This window comes from Notolepis coatsorum, assembly GCF_963971535.1.
Source record: "Notolepis coatsorum genome assembly, chromosome: 13".
NCBI lineage: Eukaryota > Metazoa > Chordata > Actinopteri > Aulopiformes > Paralepididae > Notolepis > Notolepis coatsorum.
In genome coordinates this window covers 68671826-68692790 of record NC_140177.1, presented here as the reverse complement: position 1 = coordinate 68692790, position 20965 = coordinate 68671826, and the positions used below count along the sequence as shown (strand labels likewise).

Genomic DNA, 20965 nt, shown 5'->3' with positions numbered 1-20965 from the left:
CATCCACCCACTCCCCCCTCTACCCACATGTCACTCTCTCTGTCTACCCACATGTCATCCCCTCTCTCTCTCTCTCTCTCTCTCTCTCTCTCTCTCTCTCTCTCTCTCTCTCTCTGACTACCCACATCCTCACCCTCTCTCTCTCTCTCTCTCTCTCTCTCTCTCTCTCTCTCTCTCTCTCTCTCTCTCTCTCTCTCTCTCTCTCTCTCTGTATACCCACATGTCATCCTCACCCTCTCTCTCTCTCTCTCTCTCTCTCTCTCTGACTACCCACATCCTCACCCCCTCTCTCTCTCTCTCTCTCTCTCTCTCTCTCTCTCTCCCTCTCTCTCTCTCTCTCTCTCTCTCTCTCTCTCTGTATACCCACATGTCATCCTCACCCTCTCTTTCTCTCTCTCTCTGTCTACCCACATGTCATCCTCACCCTCTCTCTCTTTCTCTCTGTCTACCCACATGTCATCCTCTCTCTCTCTCTCTCTCTCTCTCTCTCTCTCTCTCTCTCTCTCTCTCTCTCTCCTCTCTCTCTCTCTGTCTACCCACATGTCATCCTCACCCTCTCTATCTCTCTCTCTCTCTCTCTCTCTCTCTGTCTACCCACATGTCATCTCACCCTCTCTCTCTCTCTCTCTCTCTCTCTCTCTCTCTCTCTCTCTCTCTCTCTCTCTCTCTCTCTCTCTCTCTGTCTACCCACATGTCATCCTCACCCTCTCTCTCTCTCTGTCTACCCACATGTCATCCTCTCTCTCTCTCTCTGTCTACCCACATGTCATCCTCACCCTTTCTTTCTCTCTCTCTAGCCACATGTCATCCTCACCCTCTCTCTCTCTCTCTCTCTCTCTCTCTCTCTCTCTCTCTCTCTCTCTCTCTCTCTCTCTCTCTCTCTCTCTCTCTCTCTCTCTCTCTCTCTCTACCCACATGTCATCCTCACCCTCTCTCTCTCTCTGTCTACCCACATGTCATCCTCACCCTCTCTCTCTCTCTCTCTCTCTCTCTCTCTCTCTCTCTCTCTCTCTCTCTCTCTCTCTCTCTCTCTCTGTCTACCCACATGTCATCCTCTCTCTCTCTCTCTGTCTACCCACATGTCATCCTCACCCTTTCTTTCTCTCTCTCTAGCCACATGTCATCCCCACCCCCTCTCTCTCTCCCCACATGTCATCCTCACCCTTTCTTTCTCTCTCTCTAGCCACATGTCATCCTCACCCTTTCTTTCTCTCTCTCTAGCCACATGTCATCCTCACCCTTTCTTTCTCTCTCTCTAGCCACATGTCATCCTCACCCTTTCTTTCTCTCTCTCTAGCCACATGTCATCCTCCTGCCCACCCATACGTCCCTCTCCTCTAAACCACACTATGATACAGTGCAGATGTTCAGATGCAGCGCTTCTGCACATGATATAAATAGTACAGTGCACATGATTGCGCTGGCAGCCACATAGGACAGTTGTGGGGAGTTGTATACCTTGCTCGAGGGCAGAAAGACGGCAGCGAGGAATCTTTGTTGGCACCGTCAAACTTGTGTCACCAGAACCCCCCGCCCACAACTATTCTCCCCCCTTTTCTACCCTTCGTCCTGCATCAGTCAGCAGGATGGAGGAGGTAAAGAGGCCAGCCAGTAACTAAAAGGTTGCTGGTTTGATCTCCGTCTCTGACAGGAGGGTATATTCCAGCTGTGAGCTGGTAACTTAAGGGTGGCTGATATTACATCCACCATCCTGCCTAAGGGATATGAGGACTGTGTATATGTAACTAGGAGGGATACGAGGACTGTATGTGTAATTAGGAGGGATATGAGGTAGGGCTGGGCGATATAACGATAACGTTATCGTTTTTTTTTTTTTACCTGCAACAGGGCAGTTTTAAAACCAGAGACAGTGGACAGACTTGTCTTTCTTGCCTGCAACTTAAAGTAATGGCTTTGCTTGTCCAAATGACAATACTGACCAAATTGAGATTTATTTTTCTCTTGTCCATTTATTTTGTTTGCTTTCTAATTTAAAATACAGTTTGAAACCGTCTGTACACAGTAGGCTATGTGTGCTAGCAGAACTAGACTCCAGTCACGAGTCACGGTGCACATGTGCGGTGGTTTGTCCACCAAAAAAGCGCCAAAAGATCGAAAATAAACTAGCAGAGCCAGAACTGTTCAACTCCCCTGGAGCCACAGCCAGCAGAGAAGCCGGTTTACTTTCGCTTTTAAACCAGCTGCAGCCTGAGAACTGGAGTGTGAGGGGATGTAACACTAAAGATGGTGGCAATGACAAAGAATTGCTGCAAAATAAACATACATCTGTTGTTAAAAAAAAAAAAAGCGTATTACAATTTCGATAATTATCGATATCGAGAAATATGATAACATTATCATATCGTTATCGCGATATGATTTTTTTCCATATCGCCCAGCCCTAATATGAGGACTGTGTATGTGTAACTATGAGGGATATGATGACTGTGTGTAACTAGGAGGTATATGAGGACTGTATGTAACTAGGAGGGATATGAGGACTGTGTAACTTGGAGGTATATGAGGACTGTATGTAACTAGGAGGGATACGAGGACTGTATATGTGTAACTAGGAGGGATATGAGGACTGTATGTGTAACTAGGAGGGATATGATGACTGTGTGTAACTAGGAGGTATATGGGGACTGTAACTGAGGGGTACAATTCCCTGACTGTATTGAGAGTATGGTATCATTAAACCACTACTTAGTTATGTACTTTAATTACTGGCCATACAGTACATGGTATATCTGGTGAACACCCACACAAGAACACGGCAATGACAAAGAAAGTTCTAGTTAGAGGTATTTATTATTAGAGCAGCAACGGTAGGTTACAGATTGAGAATTATGATTGCGCTTGTAAGGCGAAGAACACTTAAAGTAGGTCAAGAGCGTAAATCCATGAGAATAGTAAGATGGGTATAACTGACGCCACCTGTAGCATAGTAATTACATAAGGCACACTCGTAGTCAGCTGGAGACACTAGGGGGTTCCCTCCGGTTGTAAGCCGGCAGGGTAGAGGAATGTTCGGGAGCAAAGTCTGGATCAACGCGGAATAAAGAAGCTCCAGCTACGGGAGTCGGTGCAGTACTCCCTTGGTCCTTAGACAAAGCAACAGCTATAATCCAAGTATGCTCGACAGCATGGATGAAAGCCAGCCAGCCTCTGGTCCTAGAGGCGGGCTCGAGGGTGCTCCTCACAGGGGTAGATCCCACACGACAGTGGGGTAGACGGTTCTCTGCTCCAGCAGCCACGGTACCAAAGCAATATAATCCAGCCAGAAAAGGCTCTGCATTCGCCGGTGTAGGTTCTCCGGTGTACTATACTTCACATTAAACTAGGTTGAACTCGACGTTACTTCACTAAACTATGACACTTTTACTATCTTATTCGCACATGTTCTAAGTGCTCTATTTAGACGCAAAGTTGCTCACTTCACTTGGTCGTTGACTCGTGGTGAAGGCTTCAACTTTGGGATAAGACTACTGCTGTATCCACCTGCGACGTATTTATACGTAAGGTGAATAATCTAGTGCCAACCTCAGTTCTGTCTCGTATTACTGCGCAAACCTGGACATGTTGAGACATGCCTTGGCGTTGTCTTTGAACTTGCCATTGGGGGTATGGCCGTTGGCGCCTAGGGGTCGCTGTCCAATAGGAGAGCGAATATTATGGTCTGGTTTGTACCTAGGTAAAGGGATATTCCGTGTATATATACAAAGAATATACAAGGGATATCAAACGATATACAAATATTATACATGGGATCTCAAGCAATAAATATATATATTCGGTTTAATCTGACCCTTTGTAACAGGGACTGTGTATGTAACTAGGAGGGATACGAGGACTGTATATGTGTAACTAGGAGGGATATGAGGACTGTGTGTGTAACTAGGAGGGATATGAGGACTGTGTAACTAGGAGCTATATGAGGACTGTGTCTAGGAGGTATATGAGGACTGTGTGTATCTAGGAGGTATATGAGGACTGTATCTAGGAGGGATATGAGGACTGTGTGTATCTAGGAGGGATATGAGGACTGTGTGTATCTAGGAGGTATATGAGGACTGTGTGTATCTAGGAGGTATATGAGGACTGTGTGTATCTTGATTGATTGATTGAATTGATTGAAAACTTTATTAACAGATTGCAGAATGGGTACAATACAGTACAGCTCAATACACACAATTGTTAAGGGGATGCAGACCAGAGAAAGACTTTTGTCTTGTTTACATCAGGGTCCCCCATTTTCAATTCATCATGTTTTCAATTAATCTAGGAGGGATATGAGGACTGTGTGTATCTAGGAGGGATATGAGGACTGTGTGTATCTATTCTAGGAGGTATATGAGGACTGGGTGTAACTAGGAGGTATATGAGGACTGTGTATATCTAGGAGGGATATGAGGACTGTGTGTATCTAGGAGGGATATGAGGACTGTGTGTATCTAGGAGGTATATGAGGACTGTGTGTAACTAGGAGGGATATGAGGACTGTATGTGTAACTAGGAGGGATATGAGGACTGTGTATGTAACTAGGAGGGATATGAGGACTGTGTGTAACTAGGAGGGATATGAGGACTGTGTGTAACTAGGAGCTATATGAGGACTGTGTCTAGGAGGTATATGAGGACTGTGTATCTAGGGGGTATATGAGGACTGTGTGTAACTAGGAGCTATATGAGGACTGTGTCTAGGAGGTATATGAGGACTGTGTGTATCTAGGAGGTATATGAGGACTGTGTGTATCTAGGAGGGATATGAGGACTGTGTGTATCTAGGAGGTATATGAGGACTGTGTGTAACTAGGAGGTATATGAGGACTGTGTATATCTAGGAGGTATATGAGGACTGTGTGTAACTAGGAGGTATATGAGGACTGTGTATATCTAGGAGGTATATGAGGACTGTGTGTATCTAGGAGGGATATGAGGACTGTGTGTATGTGTAACTAGGAGGTATATTAGGAATGTGTATCTAGGAGGGATATGCAATTATTTTTTAAAATTGCCTTGTGTACATACAATAAAATCTTTTTCGTCATCAATGTTTCTCTCTCTCTCAGATCAAAACCATCCTGAGTGGCTTCATCATCCGCGGCTACCTGGGCAAGTGGACCCTGATCATCAAGACCATCACCCTGGTGCTGGCGGTCTCTTCTGGGCTGAGCCTGGGCAAGGAGGGCCCTCTGGTCCACGTGGCCTGCTGCTGCGCCAACATCCTGTGTCACCTGTTCACCAAGTACCGCAAGAACGAGGCCAAGCGGCGGGAGGTATGAGAGAGGGGTGAAGTGAGGGTTAGTAGAGCCTAGCGGGTGGTGCTTTTACACTTATTTACCCTATAGGTATAGGGGTTCACTTTTATTTCATCACATTTAACCTGAATGTGGCAATAGAACTTTTAGAAAGCAAAGAAAGTTTCAAACGGTACAAGATTTACAATAGAAGAAAGCGGACACAATTGCGTTAGTTCTGGCTTGGGAGAATAAGTTCTCTCTTTTAATTTCCCAAGTTGCAACCATTTACAAACTGCATGTTAAAGGTTTATAGGCTCTTTATTTATTGGATCCTTTTTATTTGTTCTTACTTTAATGTCTGCTGTATTTTCTTGAGGGAGATTGACGATGTGTTGTTCTGTCCAAGGTGTTGTCAGCAGCAGCAGCTGTCGGGGTGTCGGTGGCCTTTGGAGCTCCAATAGGAGGAGTTCTCTTCAGTCTAGAAGAGGTACGTACACTGATAGTTCTCTTCAGTCTAGAAGAGGTACGTACACTGATAGTTCTCTTCAGTCTAGAAGAGGTACGTACACTGATAGTTCTCTTCAGTCTAGAAGAGGTACGTACACTGATAGTTCTCTTCAGTCTAGAAGAGGTACATACACTGATAGTTCTCTTCAGTCTAGAAGAGGTACGTACACTGATAGTTCTCTTCAGTCTAGAAGAGGTACGTACACTGATGGTTCTCTTCAGTCTAGAAGAGGTACATACACTGATGGTTCTCTTCAGTCTAGAAGAGGTACGTACACTGATAGTTCTCTTCAGTCTAGAAGAGGTACGTACACTGATGGTTCTCTTCAGTCTAGAAGAGGTACGTACACTGATGGTTCTCTTCAGTCTAGAAGAGGTACATACACTGATAGTTCTCTTCAGTCTAGAAGAGGTACGTACACTGATGGTTCTCTTCAGTCTAGAAGAGGTACGTACACTGATGGTTCTCTTCAGTCTAGAAGAGGTACGTACACTGATAGTTCTCTTCAGTCTAGAAGAGGTACGTACACTGATAGTTCTCTTCAGTCTAGAAGAGGTACGTACACTGATAGTTCTCTTCAGTCTAGAAGAGGTACGTACACTGATAGTTCTCTTCAGTCTAGAAGAGGTACGTACACTGATAGTTCTCTTCAGTCTAGAAGAGGTACGTACACTGATGGTTCTCTTCAGTCTAGAAGAGGTACGTACACTGATAGTTCTCTTCAGTCTAGAAGAGGTACGTACACTGATGGTTCTCTTCAGTCTAGAAGAGGTACATACACTGATAGTTCTCTTCAGTCTAGAAGAGGTACGTACACTGATGGTTCTCTTCAGTCTAGAAGAGGTACGTACACTGATAGGAGTTCTCTTCAGTTTAAAATAAAGCAATCATTAGCAATACATTCAATCCTTCCACTGAAGTACTATATAACTCTGTTTTGACATTTCTTGTACAACCCATGTATGTGCAGTTGTAAAGTCAATCCAAATAACGTCATACATCACAAGAAAGTACTCAACCTTTATGGTCTTTAACTATGAATGAACGCAACACTAACTTACCATCTGTAGATAATAAAGTACTCAAACCCTATTGTCTTTAACTATGAATAAACACAACACTCTAATTTACCATCTGTAGATAATAAAGTACTCAACCTCTACTATCTTTAACTATGAATGAACACAACATTCTTATACCATCTGTACATAATACAGTTTAAAAAAGAATTTCCTCTGAAAACTTTAAAAATGAATTATGGTTATGGTATAACCCGAGCTTCCCTCTAGAGACCTTGCGGCAGTTGTAACACTACCTTAACTTTTTAATTGCCAAACCCGAGATAAGTCGGGTTAACGTTGGCTGTCAGACCCAAGATATCTCGGGTTTTGTTCGTTTATTCTTTTATTAGATATTTTTATTCATTATTCATCCAGGGACCTTGGTGTTACCATAGGGAATGAGTCTGAGATCGCCAAAGTGCAATTCCGGCCGCATCCAGCTAGACGGCAGTATCGAGCACCCTTTGAAACCTTATATCTTGGCCTGTGCAACGGTCAAATGTCACCGGGCACAGTTTTCTGGGTCGGGCCAGTCGAGCGGTTCTCCCGGTTCCATTGAAGCGCGTCAAATATCCCCGATCCATATGTTGTGGTGGGTTATGCCGTGGACCAAATGGACATTGGATGTACCAGATGGCGATCAAACAATTGTAATATTATTTTTGCAATACTCCCGATCACAGATAAGGACTATCTGACGTAAATGTTTGCTTGATCATGCAATGCTGTTATACCGATCGGGCTGATAAGCGTTTTTAGTGTTCAATACGAATGCCGTTACTGGCAATCAAATAATCAGAAACGACCCCCCCCTTTCATGCATTCATGATGGAACATAATACCTATTATATATATTTGATTTGGGAATAGTAGCGTGTCCAGGCAAGAAACGGCATCGCTTAGAGTAGGATTCACGTATGAGGCTATAACACAGCCTTTCGGGAATTACCCCAGACCTCTCTAAAACCATACTTATATTCACCACGGTATAACACGGGAACGTATGGATGAAAAAATTTATTCTTTTTCACATACTGAACGATAGATAGTTGATGTCAAATGGGCCATAGTATTGTATCCATAGCTATAATATAGAATACATCAATACAGTTATAGCTCTACAAAAGGTGACGCACTCCTATCTTTTAAAGCGTGGCATTGCTACGACGGGCCCCGTCTAATAGCTGGCAGTCAATGAGTTAATAGCAGTATGAACATTAGTTCAAGTTTGTTTATTAAGGCGGTCAGGTGGCGTAGCGGAGATTGCGCTCGTCACCAATGCAAGAGGCTGCGCTCTCGACTCCCGGAGTCAGCATTGCCTTGGCTTGGGCTGATCGCTATACTAACTTGTTTGGCTGGGTTAGGGGGAGGGAAGCTGTGGGTGGGAAACTGGCGTTGTGGACAGCGACGCCTACAGGTCAGGTCTGGGCGCTTGCTCAGCGGAGGCAGGACTTGATGAAGGCAGCGTGACCTCCCACACGTTACGCTTCACCAATGAGAGCCCTCGCTGCCAAGTGAGAAGAGAGCCACTGGCTGTCGCCGCACGTGTCGGAGGAAGCGTGCGGATATTTCAGGGTTCCCTTGTACCGACCAGTAGGAGAACATGCGCACAACAACCAGGTAGGGGAGGGGGGGGGGGGGGAATTGGCACAACGACTAAATTGGGATGGAGAGAAAACAGAGAAAAATCGGAGAAAGAGAGGATAAAAAAAGAAAAAAGTTTGTTTATTAAATATCACAATAAAATACACATACTTTATGGTGAAATGCGTGGTTCTGTATGAGCCCAACCTTACATCAACCCATCCTCTTGTCCTCCAGGTGAGCTACTACTTCCCCCTCAAGACGCTGTGGCGCTCGTTCTTCGCCGCCCTGGTGGCGGCCTTCACGCTGCGCTCCATCAACCCCTTCGGCAACAGCCGCCTGGTGCTCTTCTACGTGGAGTTCCACGCCCCCTGGCACCTGCTGGAGCTGGGGCCCTTCATCCTGCTGGGCATATTCGGAGGCATCTGGGGGGCGCTGTTCATAAGAGCCAACATCGCCTGGTGCAGGAGACGTGAGTACACGGGCGTTGTGTGACGTCTTGCGGGCCGGCGTTTTGGGAAAGAAGGGTGACTTGAGTGTACGAACCAGAAGCTTCTTTAAACCGTTCACCGTGTCTCGCGTTGGGACCCAGGCTCATTTTAAAATGTAGGCTACAGGTTGTCTTGCCAGTCACCCTGTTTAGGGTTCCCGACCCATGGTTTTAACACGGCCACGAGTGATCACAAATTAACTTTAAGATGTCCAGAATGAGGCGGCTAAGTGGCGCAGTGGGCAAGGCGCTCGCCACTAACGCAGGATATGCTGGGTTCGAGCCCAGCTCTCGGCGTTGCTACCGGCTTGCCTGGTCGTTCATACTAACACAATTGGCAGTGTTAGGGGGTGGGAAAGCCGGTGGGTGGGGATTGCACGCTGTGGACAGCGACTCCTACAGGTCGGTTGGTGCGCCTGTACAGCAGAATCAGGAAGTATCGGGGGGCAGCGTGAGCCTCCCACGCGTTACTCCTCGCCACTGAGAGATCGCGCTGTTCAGGTGAAAAGATGCGACAGCTGCCTCCTCGTGTACCGGAGGGGACACGTGATGCAAGGCTTCTGTCCTCACTGCAGCCGACCAGTGGGAGGCATAGTCTAGCAACGTTCAAGACAGGGGAGGGAAGAATTGAAGGGAGAATTGGCGACGAAATTGGGATGGGAGAAAAATAGACAAATAAGGAGAAAAAGTGGACAAAAAAAAAAATATGTCCAGAATGAGATCTTATCAGTTGATGTGGCCACAACACATCCATTAGAACCAGTGTCTAATTTTAATTAGTGCAGTCAGGCGATTAAACAAATTAATCTAATTAATTACAGGATTTGTAATTAATTAATCTAATTAATCACATTTTAATCGCATTACCATTTTAGGCCTGATATTCTATAATCATATTTCAAATTGCATGTGTCCGGATGGCAGAATTCAGTACTGTATCTACAAAACCTTCTGTTTAATCATCTTCCCTTTATTCATTTGCTTAGATTTTTCAGGTCTGGTACATTTTTGCATGGTGTTGTTATTCACAGTCAAAGATAAAAAAGAAAAAAAAATGTATTGATATTCTCATTTGGTTCATTACAATTTACTCAAGCCTAGTAACAGACACAGTATTTCTGACACTGGGAATACATTCCCTGAGATCCATAGATGTCCCTAGAATCAGATACCAAGAACATGCAACATTTAAAAAAATAATATAATAATTTGCATTCATTTTCATAACGCGTTAATTAGCTGTGTAATTAATTAATCTAATTAACGCGATAATAATAATAATAATAATAGATTGGATTTGAAGAGAGAAGCGCCTTTCTCAGACTCAAGGACACTGTACAAGGAAAGGATGGAAAAAAAAGAAATAAAATTGAAAAAATATAATAAAATACATAAAAGATCTGTGTATAGTAACAACAAGAAAAAACAAATAAGATAAGAGATAAAAAATAAATAAAAAAGGAGGCAAGTTCTGTCCAATTGGATGAAGTGGTTGAAATTAACAAACAAACAAACAACAAAACAAAACAACGGAATCTGTGGCTTAAAAAAAAAGTCAGGGGTGGGCTACTTGGGAGCGGGGCTGTGTTGCGTGAAGGCAAGTGTGAACAGGTGGGTTTTTAGCTTGGTTTTGAAGAGGTTGATGGTGTCAGAGCCTCGGATGAGGGGGAAGAGGGAGTTCCACAGTCTGGGGGCAGCTGCAGCGAAAGCTCGGTCTCCGAGTGTGGAACGCCTGGTGCGGGGGATGGTGAGGAGGTCGGAGTTGGAGGATCGGAGGCCTCGTGCTGGAGTGTGTAGGGGTGGAGTAGGTTGGTCAGGTAGGAAGGGGCCAACCCGTGCAGGGATTTGTAGGTGAGGAGGAGGATCTTGTAGGGGATTCGGTAGTTGATGGGGAGCCAGTGGAGTTTTTGCAGGGTGGGGGTGATGTGCTGCCAGAGTTTGGTGCGCGTGAGGACCCTCGCAGCAGAGTTTTGGCGATAAACTGACAGCCCTACTTTTAATTGAACTTAACTTATCTTTCTTTTTCTTTTTCTCCCTCTCTACCTACCTCTCTACCTACCTCTCTTCCCCCCTTCTCTTACTCTCTCCTCGTCTCGCTCTACCTACCTCTCTCCTCTCCTTGTCTCCCTCTCTCTCTACCTCTCTCTTCTCTCCTTGTCTCTCTACCTACCTCTCTCTTTCCTCTCCTTGTCTCTCTCTCTACCTCCCTCTCTATCTACCTCTCTCTCCTCCTTGTCTCTCTCTCTCTCTCTCTCTCTCTCTACCTCTCTCTCTCTCCAGGTAAGACCACTCGCCTGGGTCACTACCCCATCATCGAGGTGCTGGTGGTTGCAGGGTTCACTGCCCTCCTCTCCTTCCCCAACAGCTACACCAAGATGAGCGGAGCAGAACTCATCGCTGAGCTGTTCAACGACTGCTCCCTGCTGGACTCCTCCCCGCTCTGTGGCTACCAGCCGGTAGGGAGGGAGCGGGGTTGGGAGGGAGGGAGGGTGGTTGGTGGGTGTGCAGTGCAGATGAGGGTAGATAGGTTCGTGTTGATGTAAGGCACAAGAAAGAGGTGCGTGTAAGGGAGGGTGGACTGGTTTTTCTGTGTGGAGGTAGGTGTGTGTTTGGCATGAATGGATTGTCAGCAGACAGGTTGGATCAATGTGTGTAGAGGGAGTGAATTTGTTATTAGCCAAATATTTAGCTTTCCACTTACCATAATATTAACACTGTGTGTTAACCTCATTTGCTTGAACTGCATGAATTCAAATGTATAATTTTCATACTAATGCCTCTTGTTCTCTCTCTTGTTCTCTCGCTCCCTCCCTCCCTCGTTCTCTCGCTCCCTCCCTCGTTCTCTCTCTCTCTCTCTCTCTCTCTCTCTCTCCTCTCTCTCTCTCTCCAGCCCTCTAACATCTCAGGCACAGGTGTGAGCAACACGTTGGCCGACAGGGCAGCAGGTCCAGGTCTCTACACGGCTCTGTGGCAGCTGTCCCTGGCGCTGGTGTTTAAGATGATGGTCACCGTGGTGACCTTCGGCATGAAGGTCGGTCATCGCCTCAGGACACACACACACACACACACACACTAAGGCTGAGCCCGAACGTTCGTTCATTACGTTAACATTCTAATTCTAAATCAAAATTCTAATTTGTAATATTTTTTAAATGAAAAACGAAGGTTCGAACGTTCGTTCGAAAAACCCTGACGAAGTTCGAATCCCAAAAACAGGCTTCGGGGACAGCCTTAACACACACACACACACACACACACACACACACACACAGCTTGGGGTGGGATCATTTGGGTCTTGAGGATACATTGTTACAGGGATTGTATTCAGGAATTAAAATGCAAGAACCAAGGCCTCGTCCACACGAACAAGTGTATTCTTGAAAATGGGGTTTTTCCCCTCCTTTGTTTCCAGAAAAATCCCATCCACACAACAACAACATCTTGCATGCAATATTTTGCTCACATGAAATGACCAGGATTTAGGGAGCTCTACATGGTGCTGATTGCAGAGAAAATACCATGTAAACATAATTTGTATATGTGTAGATGGAGCCACTAGTCATTATGTCAGTGTTTTCCCATAAGCTCAGGCTCCCATCCACACAAATACAGTTTCTGAAAGGATTTTTCAAAAATGTCCTTTTTCAGTGACCTAAAACGCAGTTTGCGTTTTGGACGAAAGGCCAAATCGCGTTGAAAAAGCGACACTCTCAAAAATACGTGTGTGCATGTGGGGCGACAGTGGCTCAGGAGGTAGAGCAGTCGTCTGGCAATCCGGAGGTTCCCGGTTCGATTCCCGCTCCTCCTGGGCAGCGTGTCGATGTGTCCTTGAGCAAGACACTTAACCCCTAATTGCTCCCGATGAGCAGGTTGGCACCTTGCATGGTTGCTTCCGCCGTCGGTGTGTGAATGGGTAATATGTAAGTAACAAATTGTAAAGCGCTTTGGATAAAAGTGCTATATAAAAAAGCAGCCATTTACCATCAACCGCTACATTCTGTGTATATTCCTGTGTTTAACAAATGTATTGTTTATTCGGTTCCTCATTAGCTGTTCACTAGGTAACGGCTATCTTCCTGGGGTCCACATGGAACAAAACAAAAACATGGGCCTATATTTCCAAAAATCTAACAAAAGAAAAACATTTATTAAAAACCCAAATTAAAAGTCAAACACAAGGAAAGACAGAATAACACTTACAAATAAAGTGTTGTTAAGACACGCACACACACATACAAATAGTTGACATTGAAATAAGAATAAAATAAACATAATTGTACTTACTATTACTTGCGATCAGTCCTCATTTCAAATGATCTAATACCCCAGGTAGTGATCTAATACCCCAGGCAGTGATCTAATACCCCAGGCAGTGATCTAATACCCCAGGTAGTGATCTAATACCCCAGGTAGTGATCTGAAACCCCAGGTAGTGATCTAATACCCCAGGCAGTGATCTAATACCCCAGGCAGTGATCTAATACCCCAGGTAGTGATCTAATACCCCAGGTAGTGATCTAATACCCCAGGTAGTGATCTAATACCCCAGGTAGTGCATCTTGAAGCCAGTTCACCACAGCCAGGGCTCTTCTCTCATGTCCTCTTCCTTCCCTCCACTAGGTGCCCTCGGGCCTGTTCATTCCCAGCATGGCGGTGGGGGCCATAGCGGGCAGACTGCTGGGCGTGGGCATGGAGCAGCTGGCCTACTACAACCACGACTGGCGCATCTTCCGAGGCTGGTGCAGCCCGGGAGCAGATTGCATCACCCCGGGCCTCTACGCCATGGTGGGGGCCGCCGCATGTCTAGGTCAGTCCCCTGCAAGCCCCCCGGCCTTCCCCTCGCTTATAGTGTGTACGCTTGTGTACAGAGTATGTACGCTTGTGTACAGAGTAGGTACGCTTGTGTACAGAGTAGGTACGCTTGTGTACAGAGTAGGTACGCTTGTGTACAGAGTAGGTACGCTTGTGTACAGAGTAGGTACGCTTGTGTACAGAGTAGGTACGCTTGTGTACAGAGTAGGTACGCTTGTGTACAGAGTAGGTGCGCTTGTGTACAGAGTATGTACGCTTGTGTACAGAGTAGGTACGCTTGTGTACAGAGTAGGTACGCTTGTGTACAGAGTAGGTACGCTTGTGTACAGAGTAGGTACGCTTGTGTACAGAGTAGGTACGCTTGTGTACAGAGTAGGTACGCTTGTGTACAGAGTAGGTACGCTTGTGTACAGAGTATGTACGCTTGTGTACAGAGTAGGTACGCTTGTGTACAGAGTATGTACGCTTGTGTACAGAGTATGTACGCTTGTGTACAGAGTAGGTACGCTTGTGTACAGAGTAGGTACGCTTGTGTACAGAGTAGGTACGCTTGTGTACAGAGTATGTACGCTTGTGTACAGAGTATGTACGCTTGTGTACAGAGTATGTACGCTTGTGTACAGACGGAGTATGTACGCTTGTGTACAGAGTATGTACGCTTGTGTACAGAGTATGTACGCTTGTGTACAGAGTAGGTACGCTTGTGTACAGAGTAGGTACGCTTGTGTACAGAGTAGGTACGCTTGTGTACAGAGTAGGTACGCTTGTGTACAGAGTAGGTACGCTTGTGTACAGAGTAGGTACGCTTGTGTACAGAGTAGGTACGCTTGTGTACAGAGTAGGTACGCTTGTGTACAGAGTAGGTACGCTTGTGTACAGAGTATGTACGCTTGTGTACAGAGTATGTACGCTTGTGTACAGAGTAGGTACGCTTGTGTACAGAGTATGTACGCTTGTGTACAGAGTAGGTACGCTTGTGTACAGAGTAGGTACGCTTGTGTACAGAGTATGTACGCTTGTGTACAGAGTATGTACGCTTGTGTACAGAGTAGGTACGCTTGTGTACAGAGTAGGTACGATTGTGTACAGAGTAGGTACGCTTGTGTACAGAGTAGGTACGCTTGTGTACAGAGTAGGTACGATTGTGTACAGAGTAGGTACGCTTGTGTACAGAGTAGGTACGCCCGCATCCCTTTCTGGGTGTAGCGAGGTTGAAACCCCTTGGTGTGAACTCTGTAAGTGGTGTTTTCTTTGTTAAAACAAGTGGTCTACAATAATAATACACGGTTTATGTAATTATAGCTCTACACAGCCATCACTGATATAGAGAGTCTCCCAGTCCCTCTGCTCTGCAGTAAACACTAAATATACTTCATCCAATCAGGAGAGTGAACTCCACACTGAAAAGAAACACTCCGACAAAAATAAGAAGCAAAATGATGTGCTTTAAACGGGGTAAAAGAGCGGAGGGACTGGGAGACCCATGTTACTGACCAAACACTCTATATCAGTGATGGCTGTCGGAATGTAGAGCTATTTTAACAAAACCACTTACAGCTTTTTTTTGTTGTTGAAATACCACAATTTCAGGCGGTCCTCAGGTGCTGGTCTGTGGTTCAGGTGCTGGTCTGTGGTTCAGGGCGAGGCAGTGTTGAGTGTTGTTCAGTATTCAGCTTCAGGTGCTGGTCTGTGGTTCAGGGGGCGAGGCAGTGTTGAGTGTTGTTAAGTATTCAGCTTCAGGTGCTGGTCTGTGGTTCAGGGCGAGGCAGTGTTGAGTGTTGTTCAGTATTCGGCTTCAGGTGCTGGTCTGTGGTTCAGGGCGAGGCAGTGTTGAGTGTTGTTAAGTATTCAGCTTCAGGTGCTGGTCTGTGGTTCAGGTGCTGGTCTGTGGTTCAGGGCGAGGCAGTGTTGAGTGTTGTTAAGTATTCAGCTTCAGGTGCTGGTCTGTGGTTCAGGTGCTGGTCTGTGGTTCAGGGCGAGGCAGTGTTGAGTGTTCAGTGTTTAAGCCTGTGAGTGGCCGGTGACAGATTCAGCTTCAGACAACTTTATTGATCCCACGTGGGGCAATTCATATTGTAGCTTTGCACGAGTAACAAAAACGAAAACATCTCAACGACAACAAAGCAACAACAACATTCCAGCTATACACAGTCCAGTAAAAGTAAAGGTAAAAACGGACAACTAGACAACAATATCTCGATGTGATTTATCAAGAAATATCTACAGCAAGAATTTTGGGTCTCAATGAATCCAAAATGACAATGTGGTTAGAAGTGGTGGAGAGAATAAAAGCTAGCATATAAAGGTAGTGTCTGGTTAGGAACAAGTTATAATGGATGGATTATCCAATGGGGGGTCCGGGAGGGGGGGGGGGGGTACGAGCTAGAGCATATGTGTGTAGGGTACTAGATAACAGGTATTAGGGGTATATCCTGTATAAGACATTTAACTAAATGGTGATTTCATTGGATATGCACTGTTAATAATGCTTGTATATCTTATCGTGTGTTGTCATGTTTGTTTATATAAATAATAATAAAATAAAATACAAAAGAAAAACGGACAACTAGGAGTAAAAGGCTACTTAGAGTGACTACTGTCTGTGTTTAAAAGTCTGATAGCCGAGGGACAAAAGATTTAGTGTAACGGTTGGTCCTACTCAACGGAACGTCATAACAGCGGCCAGAAGGCAACAGCGAAAACCGCTGAGACAGATCATGGAGATGTTGATTTTTGATGCTCGTCCCCTTCTTCATCACCTGTTCTCTCTGTTTGACTGAAATTATTTTGGAGCACACTCTTAACAATATTCTGTAGGCTGTTCTTATCTTTAGTAGACAGGCCACTGAACCAGCAGATAAAAATTAAGAGGCTTTCAATAAAAGAAGTAGAAAAGACGCACATCCCAAAAGTAGTCACGGGTGCTAGACTCGAAATAGATCTGTAATGTTTGTGGAAAAAAAGTCTGCACACCGTCTATAGTGTTCCCAAGTTTTAATGTACTTGAACACAACGTTTCGGCCTGTGGCCTTTTTCAAGTGTCAACGACATGTGAAAAGGGGTGGGGTATATATACATATACAAATTAAAGGTCAAGGTTGAGCCAGGTCAAAGTTCAAATCAATTAGCCTATGGGCTACACATTTACAGACCATATTGCAGCTCAAGTGCCTAGAACATACGGTACATAGTAACCATAACAGTAGTACGGTAGTTTAGTAGTTAAATGTGACACACCTTCACATGCCAAAATTGAGAAAATATATAATAAGAACTTAAAAAACAGAAAAATTAGTTAAAAAAACACAGAATCAGGACAGAATGTGTGTATTTACAGGAAGGGTTTGATGTCAAACTCTTCATTCAGTCCAAGAGGGGCCATAGTCTGCAGGGTGTGAATATGGTAGGTCTCTCTCTGCAAAAGTAGTTTGCCATGGTCTCCTCCTCTCGCTGGTCTCTCTACCTTTTCAATGCCTGTGTATCTTAATGTGCTGATATTGTGTCCTGCCTGTCTAAAGTGTACTGCAACCGGGTTATGTTCATCACCACATCTGTTTTTTTAACTAATTTTTCTGTTTTTTAAGTTTTCTTGTTATATATTTTCTCAATTTTGGCATGTGAAGGTGTGTCACATTTAACTACTAAACTACCGTACTACTGTTATGGTTACTATGTACCGTATGTTCTAGGCACTTGAGCTGCAATATGGTCTGTAAATGTGTAGCCCATAGGCTAATTGATTTGAACTTTGACCTGGCTCAACCTTGACCTTTAATTTGTATATGTATATATACCCCACCCCTTTTCACATGTCGTTGACACTTGAAAAAGGCCACAGGCCGAAACGTTGTGTTCAAGTACATTAAAACTTGGGAACACTATAGACGGTGTGCAGACTTTTTTTCCACAAACATTTCAATAAAAGAACCATATTAAAAAGTGCTCAGGATCTTCACACTAACATTAAAAGAGTTCAGCTTTCTCAACAAGTAGATCCTCTGCTGACGACAGGTTATATGGGTTTTGTAGCACATACCTACCACATAAGGATAAAAACATAGGTATATCCCCCACTTTTTTTTTTTAAATGTCATTATACATTTACAACAACGGATCGCACCAAACGAGTCACCATTTTCTCTCTATCTCCCTCTCTCTTACACACACACACACACACACACACACACACACACACACACACACACACACACACGTGCGCGACCAGCTCGAACAAAGCGGCTCAAAAGTCGGGCAAGTTAACAAATGACAGAGGAGGAGTTACGATGCCAATTTTAAGATTGTGAGAGCAGAGTCATCGAACAACTGTCGAGCAGCCAAGAAATACGATGTCACGGAGTGTGATGTTAGAAGATGGCAAGAAATGGTATTTTTCCAAAAAAGAGCATCTTATAATCAGGGTTGTCTTATAACCTAACCTTCATCTTTTACTATCATGCACTCTGCTACTTGGGAATCTACCTTGCCTATACTACTACCTACTATGCTAATAATGTCTATCCTAGTATGCACTCAAGACTGTAGCGCTCAAGTTCAACACTGTGTGATGAAGAATCTCACTTACCCTTAGCTGCCAGAGTTGTACCCTTCCTGCTGACTCGTTGTACAGAACTTGTAAGTCGCTTTGGATAAAAGCTAAATGTAAATGTTATATTCAGACCAATAGTGAAATGTAACGGCCGGTAGGGTGATGGTGTACCCGCCTCCCCAACTACCACTGTGCTAGTAGAGACGGGTGGATGATGGCAAAGCAAAATGGCAGCGGTACGTAGGTGTGAGACCTCCATTCTACGCAAAGGAATTGTACTCTAATCACATTTAATTTAATTAAGGAAACTGGATAATACCTCAAGTGTAATCGAATGATTTTCTCTCGATGAACAAATAAAGCAAATGTTATTTCATAGTTACTTATGTGGAATGTCTGTCTGTATTTGGCGGCTAAGGATAAACTATAAATTCATAAAAGCATGATTCAAGCGAGCTTTTTCGCGTATGATTAAAGATTCCTGTTTTATGGTGTTCATCCATCGGTCAGATTTGATTAGCGGCAGCTGACGGTTTCGGTGAGTGGGGTCAGACACATGCTGGATGTTGTTGTCAAGAGTGACAGGAAGTAGGCAATAGTGTAGATAACAAGGTTGCGTTTATAAGGTTATGTCGTGTCGTTTTAGAAAGGAAATGGATGGAGGACATGGAGTCCATATCGTAGATCCAAATAGCTTTGTGAAGACGCTGCCTTTCTCAGCCGCTGTTGGTCTGGATGAGTGCAGTTAAAATGCCCAGAGCAGTCGGTGAGACTTTCTCTTGGTAGTCCATTGTAGTTGACTAGACGCTATCAAAAGACTTTGAACTAGAATGTCAACAGGGTAGTGTCAACAATTGTTGCAATTCCAAGTGTAGGCGTTTGCAGAATAAAACAAACAGACCAGTTGCGGTTCCAAAAATAATAGTTAGCTTTATTTTTAAACCAAATACTCTACTGTCCTCATTTATCTCACCTATCAACTTAAACCTTCCTGTCTGCCGGGCGGCTTCTCCGCTTACCGGTGTGTCTCCTCGCTCCTGATGTGAGAGAGTGTGCCCTCTATTTCCTCACTTTCCTCAAAAAGCGCATCCCGTTGTGATTGGCTAGCTGCTGGTCTCGATGGTATACTAGCGGCAGGTGCACCTGGAAGCGGAAGTCCATATATGGGCAGAGCATAGCCATTGTGCCGGCACATAACTCCCTTCAATCACCAAGCCCAGTGGTGGCTTGGGGTTGCCGCCCAGTGGTGTCTTGGGGTTGCCACACAATCAACAGACATTCAACCGGGTGTCTTTATTGGTAGGTATGTGGGAATGGTTAGGGATGGGTTTATAAATAACTTCTCAAGTGGAAAATAATGACGTGGAGAGTCTACAGTGGACTTTCAGAATAAAGTGTTACCAGACAGTCGTCCGTGGTTTGAAACGAGTGTGGCATATTTCCTATGTTACGGAGCCAATAAAGCCACAGGAAGAAACTGTATCAATGGCAACACGAGCGCTACTCACGGAGCTTAGCGTCAGTTCATGCAGGACACGGAAGTCGTATGGGTCAATCATCCCGATCAGCTGCTCGAAACACGGGGTGTGAACTCTCAACGGGGCGGTCCATTCTGAAGTCGCTCTGCCTCCCACTGTTAAGACTGCATGGCTGCACTCTGGCCACTGTGAGCACTGAGATCATCTTGAGAGCAGAGCCTCTACTGCCAAATGCAACTGTAGAACGAACCATTTATCACTCGAGCCGTTAACATTTCTGTGAAGAGTGTTCCTGACTGGATTGGTTTGATACGATTTTTTTATTCGATTTGCGTCACGGGTCTGACGGCCAGATGTCTGCCGCTCTCGTTATTGGCTCGTCTGTGGTGGTGATCCCCCTCTCCCTCTCCGTGCCTCTTGTCATCTCTGGGATAAATAACCAGTAGAAAATGGGTAACTGATGTGCCTCTTCGTAACTCTGGCGGGAATCTGTATAAAAACCAGATGGAGGCAGTTTATGTTATTATTGGAATGGAGGGCAGTAGTAGGGGGTGGGAGGGTATTATAATTATAGAGATGGCAACACTGCTTTAACGCTTGGGATTATTATGGCTACGCACCAGCTCTGGTTTGTATTTTAAGATACCAGGCAAAGGGCGTTATAATATCCTCCTTGTTTGGGAGCAAAATGCAACTCGTATCTATTGCACAGAAGGTTGTGCACTACCACTGGGTGGTCACCCTCAGCGAGGTAGCGAAGAAAATAGTATTTCTGTGGAAATAAACTGTTTTTTGGGGCAGCGGTTATGTTTTCTGAGTCGGGGGTTGCTGTGGTCATGGACTGGAGGTCATGCTTTACCCACTGCATCATGGCCAGGTCACACTGTGATGCAACAACCAGCCTGCCAGGTCACAACAATAATAGGGTGTAGGGTGGAAATGGCCTCCTTCACCACCACTGGTAGCACCCAACCTTGGGTTACGCAGGCTCAATGGCTGCCATACACTGGCACCAGGCACACATCACACTACACAATGACTGAACGGCTCAGGAGACAGGGATTGATATCAGCCAATTAAGGGGGAGGGATGATTAGGTGGCCTTGATGTCAGAGACCTGATTGGGAATTTGGCCAGGAACGTCGGGGAACCCCCTACTGTTTGCGATAAGTGTCCTGGGTTCTTTAACGACCGAATTCAGTCAGGACCTTGGTTTAGCGTCTCAGCCGAAGGACGGCACTGG

The 20965-nt window shown here is 45.0% G+C and overlaps 1 protein-coding gene across 1 annotated transcript in view; it reads left to right on the top strand.

Moving 5' to 3' along the window:
* clcn5b (chloride channel, voltage-sensitive 5b) overlaps positions 1-20965 on the top strand; it is a 92184-nt gene that overhangs the window by 45773 nt on the left and 25446 nt on the right. Inside the window, 7 exon segments of the mRNA XM_084328082.1 lie at positions 4989-5046; positions 5048-5279; positions 5650-5730; positions 8634-8868; positions 11167-11342; positions 11777-11917; positions 13507-13693. Coding sequence (XP_084184208.1) covers positions 4989-5046; positions 5048-5279; positions 5650-5730; positions 8634-8868; positions 11167-11342; positions 11777-11917; positions 13507-13693 — 1110 coding nt within the window.